The sequence below is a fragment of the Pleurodeles waltl genome, chromosome 7, assembly GCF_031143425.1.
Source record: "Pleurodeles waltl isolate 20211129_DDA chromosome 7, aPleWal1.hap1.20221129, whole genome shotgun sequence".
Taxonomy (NCBI): domain Eukaryota; kingdom Metazoa; phylum Chordata; class Amphibia; order Caudata; family Salamandridae; genus Pleurodeles; species Pleurodeles waltl.
Genome location: NC_090446.1, coordinates 89,020,917 through 89,029,382, shown reverse-complemented (window position 1 = coordinate 89,029,382; position 8,466 = coordinate 89,020,917). Strand labels below are relative to the sequence as shown.

At 40.3% G+C, this 8,466-nt stretch overlaps 1 protein-coding gene across 3 annotated transcripts in view; it reads right to left on the bottom strand.

Moving 5' to 3' along the window:
* Positions 1–410: 410 nt before the first annotated feature.
* TAPBPL (TAP binding protein like) overlaps positions 411–8,466 on the bottom strand; it is a 71,736-nt gene continuing 63,680 nt past the window's right edge. For 2 of the 3 annotated variants that reach the window (XM_069243120.1, XM_069243122.1), the window contains exon 8: positions 411–1,761. In XM_069243120.1, the coding sequence (XP_069099221.1) occupies positions 1,711–1,761 (51 nt within the window). In that variant the 3' untranslated portion in view covers positions 411–1,710. Of the gene's footprint in view, positions 8,356–8,466 lie in introns of all 3 variants that reach the window. The other variant, XM_069243121.1, reaches the window with a different exon arrangement.

Here is an 8,466-nt window from a genome sequence, read left to right as displayed (position 1 = left end):
CTACACTGGAAGGCCTACAATCCCAATGTAATCCCTTGTTTTCCTGTTCTCCAGATTTTCCAGCTCTGTGGCCCACTTGGCAGGCACATTGCAGGTGAATTTTTGTTTCCTCATCTTATCTCCCAACAACCCTAGTGTAATTACTTTCAGGGGAGTGATCTCCTCAGGGTAACATGTGATCTTCATCAATCAGGTTGTGTAATGCTGTTATAATCATTCACTTATTGTTCGTATGTTTTGATGCGGAAGGCTGGTTCTTTTTGACGCCAGGTTAGGGTGAATCCTGCACTCCTTCAGGTTTGGTAGAGCCCATTTTAAAATGTGCCTAACTCTGCGAGGCTGGAAGGAAAATCCTAAATCATTCACAGAAAAAGACAAACAAATCAATGACCCACTACTTCAAAGACGGATAGGTTGAACAAGTGCTTGTATTATTTATTTTTATTACATCTAATTCAATGGCACAGCCACAGATCTGTTCTGCGTTTTATGCATACAATATTTCTGCCAAATGATTTTTTTTTAAAACAATAAACTTTCAAGATGAAAAATTAAACCTCGAACAACTACTAACAAGTGTGGGCCTTTGGCCCTTTGTGATAGGTCACAGTCATCTGTTCATCAGCATTTGGAATGACACCTGAAACAATAAAATATCCTAGAATAAAATGTACTCTTTATCAGAATGTCACTGTCAAGTGACTAAAATGTACTGACTGAACAAGACTCTGTACATAACATCAAAAATGAACTTGTCTTGAATGTCTATTTCAAAATCTTCCACATATACTTTTACATTGAAATACAGGCTGACACCAAATGGCACCATCCACTGTTGTACAGCATAGTGTATAGACCAAACGCCACCAGCAATGTTGCCCTTCAACAAACAAAGTGATCGAAGAAATGCTTGAATTGATCCCAGCCATGCCCTGTAAGTCACTTCCTGTTCTGTCTTCAATGTCCCAGAATGACGACAACTTCTGCACCAGCATTGCAAATACGTCTTTCCAATGATAGTTCATACTCAACCACAAAGCCAAGCATCCAACCCTCGAGTCAGCGTCATCTTTTTTTTTTTTTAATTTAAAGAAAAATTCTCCATGTCTACAACATAGACCAATAAAAAGTCAAAGCATCCTCCCTTCACTGTTGCGCAACTTATTTTCTTGTAATCCCCATTTCTCCTGACAACAGTTAAGCGGCAACCAACAAAGAAACACACACCTCAGTCCTAATGACAAGACCTCCTTGAAGCCAGACAGTTAAATTATTCTGCTTGGGCAAGCCAGGGTGAATCTAAGTTAAGGTGCTTGAGGCACAGAGAAGCACAGCGACAGGATTGTGAAGGAGAAAAAAGGGACTCTGATAACCGCAGGCAAGATTTGGAAACACAGAAAATGAGTCCAGTGTTCACTGTGTCACAGGACTCAAGCTGGGTTTCACTGATGACGGCCAAATGGGAAAAAAACAGTCTTGGATTTTTCTCATTTATGTCCAAAGGGGTTTGACAGGTTGAACTGTTGCTGTACGTACAGGACCAAGTGTAATTTGTGTATGGCTGGTCTCTTTTCGGAGGCACAGTAGGTGAAACATGATGACATGAAATGCAATAACTGAGATGAATTCAAACATTTCTTCCTTTTCTTGGTTGCTTGCTGAAGTTGTTGCCCTAAGCGTGATGAGTATGGTCTGACGTCAGTCCTGGCCTCACTGTGCCATAGGACCCCTAATGCACTTCATTGATGAGGGCTCAGTAGGCTAAAAAGAAAACACAATTAAACTTTCAGGCTATTTCAGTGCAGTTGATTTTAAAATCCTTTCCGAACTTCGACCTACAGTATCACAATAAATTTCAATACCCCACGTTTGAGGCATATATCAATGTGAAGTGTAGTAGATAATGCCTCACTGAAGGAAAGGTGTACACTAAAAGCACATGGGACATTTTTATTAGTAGCCACAGTTGCGCTCCCAAGGACCTGGCAGCTGGACATTCACTCTTCAATGACTATCTGCATTCTCCCCAGAAACCCACACTCTAGGTGAATTTAGCAAATTCCTCCTCACTTGCCTAGCCTCGCTGCCGACTACACCACATCCTGCTCGGTACTAAAATAAAGTTAGGAGTAAAATAGAAATTTCCTCAAAGTAAAAAGAACTGAGTTTGTACACAGCAAAAAAAAAAGAACAAAAAAAAGCAAGAATAGTTTAACAACTCTGTCCCAGGAGGTGGATCCTGAGGCTAAAGTGCCATGTTGCTCTCACCAGCACTGCAAAATCACTGCTGCAGACATCCAACCATCAGCCATAGGTCTCTCTACAAGATTTTGTTGCCAGACAGGTCTCTTTCTGTGGCACTTCAAACCACCATGATTCACTTCGTCTACCTTGCTTCCCAGAATACCCTCCGCATTAGAAGATGCCCTGTAACACTCAAGCCTAGAGATGCTACACGCATCACCAGATTCCACTACCAACACATTCCTCCTGACACAATTTTAAAAGGACCCAAAATTGCAGGTGATTCCCCGCTAACCAACATCAGTTTCTTTACCAACACCATGCCTATTCCACACACAAGTCTTCACCCGGTGGCTCCTGTCGAGCAACTCTTGTATTTGCCTTAGTGTAGTTTAATTTTCTCAAAAGACACATTCTTGTGTCCAGCCTTTTGTCTTACACCACTCCTCAGCCATATGGGTTTCAATTTCAACCCAGCTATGCATCCTCTTAGACTGACAAAAGGTGACACGCCAGTCACACTATCTGTTGTTGTCTAGTTTGCCCACAGTGCCTCAAGTAACTTTGTTTCAGGTGCTTTGTCACTCTACTACTCATTGGACACAACTTCCCAATAATCTATTCATTCACTCAACCAACTGTTGGTTCGTAAAGAGTACGGGTGCGTCTTGTGGTAAACAATGCTCAAACTAAGCAAGAATTCCTCGCTTTGCAGCAGGATTGAACGGAACACAGCTGGCAGTAAACAACTCTGTGCACACCGTCAGAGGCAAACTCATATCTCAAAAATGTAAGTACAGATTACAGAGCCAGAGGTGAGTAACTTACATACCTACTTTTGACCAATTTAGTGCTGTAATCCACCAGCAACATTACTTATTGCAAATTAAGGGACCCATGATACCCAAACCCAGTTTGGGCCATACTTCTTTGGAGCCTAACGAGTCTTCTTCATTACCACACACTTATCCCTCCTTGTGTGCTTATTGCACTATCTAACACCATCCTCCACCATGCGATCTACATTGGGCCACCAATGCCTCGGTCAGACTCCTCTTCAAATGGATTTTATGGCCAAGATTCACAATTCTTTTTCTAATCCCAAATGGAGAGATCAATCCATCTACTCTGAACAATTCACCTCCAAGTAAACATAACTCACACCTCATATCCCAAAACTCCTTATCTAAATCAGATAATGCAATAAAATTAGTTTGGCCCTTCACCATCTGGTTTTTACTCCTCACAAAGATATTATCTGCTCCTCTGGTATCCTCCAACTTAATTTTCTCTACTGAATTCAGACACACTCTGTGAATACATTCCTCCTGGGTCTCAGATACCACCTATCAATCGAGTTGTCCTAGGTCCCAGTAAACACATCACTTACTGGAAGCCTAGCCAAGCAATGAGCCACCTTTGCGTTCAAACTCTTCAAGTATTGTACTTTGAAACTGATATCCCTAACACCTTTCCCCATACATAAAAGTTTTAAAAAGTGGTTGACAATCACTTCAACCTACAAATGGTACATCCCAATCAAAGAATTTGAAGTGATTGGCCACACAATAACAAGCAAGTGCTTCTCTCTCAATCACAGAGAAGTTTCAGCACCTCCCAAAAGGAATAGGGGGCAAATGCCACCACTCTTTCCTCACAATCAACCATCTAAGTAAGCCCAATGCATTATCCATGAAAACAAGTGTTGGTATTTAAAATTGTCCTCTGGAGCATATCAAAGTTCACATTCACCAATTTCTTTCTTGATTAATTTCAAATTATTCTGCTGTTGCTTTTGATTTGACCCTTCAAAATTATCACCACTGTCATAGGATGTGCAATCTTTGCAAAGTTCTGAAAAGACTTAAAATAGTACTCAATTAAGCCAAGTAATTGGTATGGAACTCCAGCAAAATCCATTTTGGGCTAAAACCAACACCAGAAATTGTGTGATAAGAAATTATAATTACGCCAAAGTAGTTAGAGTAATTTCAGTAATTAAACATTACTCCTGTGATGTGAAATTACCAACATGATGTAATTATGCCAGCTCAAGTATTTTTCGGCTGAGAAAATATAGCTAAATGCTAGATGACCCTTCTCACACATTTACACATAAGTGTGTTTAATTTTGCGGTAATTACGCTAGAGAGAAATACCCCAGTTACGCCAACTTCTAGTGATAAGTGATTCTACTTACACAAAACTGGCTCTTCCATTTCTTTACAGGGATTCAATTTTTCTCTAATCTTTGAGGACCTCCATCAAAACCCCACTGTGGTCTTCCTTTCACTGCAGTGTACTAAAATATCCAAGAAGAATGTCACCTGATCTATGCTCACCAGAGCACTTTTCCTGACCCACTCCGGAAGTATGCAACCACAAATGCTAAGCCAAAAGGCATCCTAACAAAACAATAAGCCCCCAAAGTGTTACAAATGAGGCAAGATACCTATATCCTCCCGGTAACTGTATTTGAGGGTTTGCAAATGTTAAATCCATCACTCTGAAAAGTTGTGCGCCCTCACCAATAATAATTCTTCCACTGTCTACTCATATATTATAATTCAGATCACAGAAATTTCCACATGATCTTATAATCCTCTCCAGCCCACAAACAACGGGCACCAACACTACAGGTGCAAACCACTAAGACTTTACTTTTCCCCAACCTATATGATTCTTGTCTTAATAGGGCTAAGGATCATGTTGGGAACTGTCCTTACCTTGAAGACCACTGTTTCTCTCCCACTTTCAGCATAATCATTTGTTCAAAATATCTGGGTTAACTTGAATTATTTGTAAAGAGTTTATAAAACTTTTTTCACAATGTCTTCACCATTACTCATATGGAAGACCACAATCACTTGTTGAGGTGCACTGAGGATTAGTGAGATACCGAGTTTGGGGTGATGTCTCCAACACAACATATTGCCACCTCTCTTTATCATATAGACCTTGATTACCCCTTTCTTTAAACTCTGTTTTCATAAGAGTATAACAAATCAACCAAATCTTAGTCCTGCCATAAGCTCCTGGATTTAGGTCTGGTTTGGACAACCTAATTTCATTGCTCCCAACAATTATCACCCAATTCTGTCATCAAATAAAGTGTAAGACAAACTGGAATCCAATAACCATCGGGTTACCCAACGTAGTGACTCAATCAGGCATTATAAGTTTATCTTCATCTACGGGACTCAAATCAGTCACATTTAGTTTGATTTGTTTTACAGCTTCTTGAAATTCTTCAACTTGCTGTGCTCTGCCAGGTTTTCAAACCCCTGTGTGATGCTCTTGCCTTCCACACTCCGGGCATCTCTCACAAAACCATTTGGAATGTTAGATAACACTAAGATACTTCTTAAATATTTAGCCCCAATTTCACTCATTCCTTCACTTGCTCTGTTTTCTAGTTCAGTATCCAACGTCTTTGAATTATAATTTTCCACAGTGCTAATATCATTCACCCACTCAATTCTGCTGCCACATTACTATAACTAACTCTGTCAAAATCATTTATCTCCTCTACCTTGACCTTGTATCATGACAATAACTTCCATTAAATATTGACTTTTTTATAACATTTATCTTGTACTCTGTTGTCATTAGTGTATCACATCAGTTTGCCCCAGACTAAAGAGTCAGTCAGGTCACAAAATTCACATGTTCTAGCCAGATTTTTAAACTAGCTACTTAGTTCTCCACACTTTATTTTCTTCTGCTGGCTTACACAATTGTGTCCCTTATTGATTCTATACTTGCATGTGTTACTAAATGTTCTCTAACATTTTTACAGATGTTTCGTAAATGTCCCTCACTTCACCCTCACCATTGCTAATAGCTAGTTTATCAAGACTCTCATAAATATTCCTCGATTAGATGTCATTGTTGTGGAGAAGTATTACCTCTTTCCTAACTGCTGAAAAATGTTCACCATGTATAGCTATTTGATAGGATTTGAAAAGGTTTTTTCCAATGCTTCCAAGAAAGATGTTGCTCTTCTGAGAGAAGGAATAGTGGTTGTGACATGCTGGATACAGCCATTTAAGTCTCACATTATAAAATACAACAAACTAAAAAAAAAAATATGACAAATTAACACAATAATTTAAAACATGTAATTAATTTGACTATATCCAACGTGCTTGCACAGGTCACCAATACGTTATTCTCAGAGAAATGGTCTATCTAGATATTGCCCACATGACTCTGGTAATCACAGTATTATGGGATCATCCTGAATGTAGCCTGTGCAGCCAACAGAATTAATCCTCAGAACAATTGGCCATGAAATCAAATATGAAGATGCTGGTCACCCTTAATTCACTTCCACTCGATCAGGTTCTGTCTTATGTTCTTTATCCTGTAGCTGGAGCGCTCCACTAGAGAATATTGTTCTGACCTCTGTTTATAAGGTGTGCAAAGTAGTTTCTGTAGTGTCAGCGGATGACCCTTTATTATGCTTTGGCACTTTCCGAACTGCCCATCCAAGGTGGCTGCCAGCAATAACATGAGGCCATGCTAGCATCATGTAAATGCCTGTATGAGGTGAAGTGAGAGGAAAAGTTTGTTGTAGATGCAGAAGCGTGGAAAGGCTCCTCATAGGTGTAGGTGAGCTAGCATAGCATGACTCTCCCAGTTTAACCACTTCTAGAGATAGTGCCGCTGGAGACGTGCAAGGTTAGCGCCATTAAAGTTACATTATTTACTTCCAGGTCATGGGTACCTTAAAGTTGGAAATGCTAAATACAGAATTTAACAGTACCTTCTTTCACCATACGTTTCCTTACTCTGATTAATAAAATATCCCCAATACTAGCTCAAGCTGCACCGACAGGAACATACAGGGGTTTGTTGTGAACCTGCTTCCTTCACATGTTGCCATGTCTTGCAGGTGACACCTCAATGAAGAAAAATCTACACTATGCAGTAGCATTGGTTACTCCACCAAGTGCCTGGGAACTGAAAAGCCACTCTGCAACATTCTACCCTACATCCCCCATTTCAGGTTTTTATCACAAGATGTCACACTCCTGGCCCAGCCTTAATGATACCATGAATATTAGCAACCAAACATCTCCAGCCACACCTTCTTCTTCATCTGTGTCAAGATTAAACACTGAAGTACATACCTAAAGGAAGCATATACTCACAAACGTCCTTAGACATTCACCAGAAAGACTCAAGTACAAGGACATTCTGCACAATGAACAAACACCATCAGAGCATTGCACAGTACACCAAGCAAGTACAGAGCATCACTAGTATATCCTTTTCTTTCGAAACATCACTTAAGAACTTCATAAAATCTGATAAGCTGTAATACATGACACTCAAATTAAACTATGTTTCCCGTGAAAACTTCACAGAAAAGTCCCACCACTTAGTTCTTTGCCTGTGTCCACTCATCCCTTCCTCTTCACCAGTGTTACAACCACGAATGAGAGCACCCAGGAAAAGATCTCTGGAAGCAGGCATGTTCAAATTTGAAATGTTTTTATCATGTAGATCTGTACAGCAGCTAACCAGGTATATGAGTTAGTGCCCCATCAGGAGCTTGATGTTATCATCTCAGTCCCTGCAGGTTCGAACTGACAGCCACAAAATCCTGGGGCACCACATGACATCACAAGACCTTAACAAGACCCTCCGTCAGGGCTAGGAAGGGGACAGGTCACTGTCACAACAGTAACAATGGTTTCTTTCTTCGAATCTTGAGTGTCAGTTTTCTTTAGTCCTTCCCTGAAGCAGAGACAGATCTGTATTACTTTGAGATAAGAACACACACGGGTGTTAGCGTGCAGTTCAACATTAACAAGATGGCTTGGGCATCATTCGTTAACATCCATGTATTTTCTTCTAAAGTCCCAAGACGAGGCATGTGAGATGTACAGAAACAAAATAGCACGCCACAAAGTTACGAGAAGATGGAGAGGACTTCATCTTTCCAAAGCCTCCACTTGTTGTGGAAGCCAGAATGATACAACTGAGATTGTTGTTGCGACTTAAATTTCTACTTGCAGCTTAAATGTCTGAACCATCCGAAGGCCTCCGGCAGGACAGCTCTGTAACTTTGTTACTTCTCTACTTGTTTTAATTTACTTTTAACTGGAAAGGACAGAGAGGAAAAGGATAAATCAGGTGATGATATACCTCACTTTCGCATGCTGGACTCTAATTTATTCCCCATTGCTCTTTTCCCTCCCCTGCAAAGGCCTG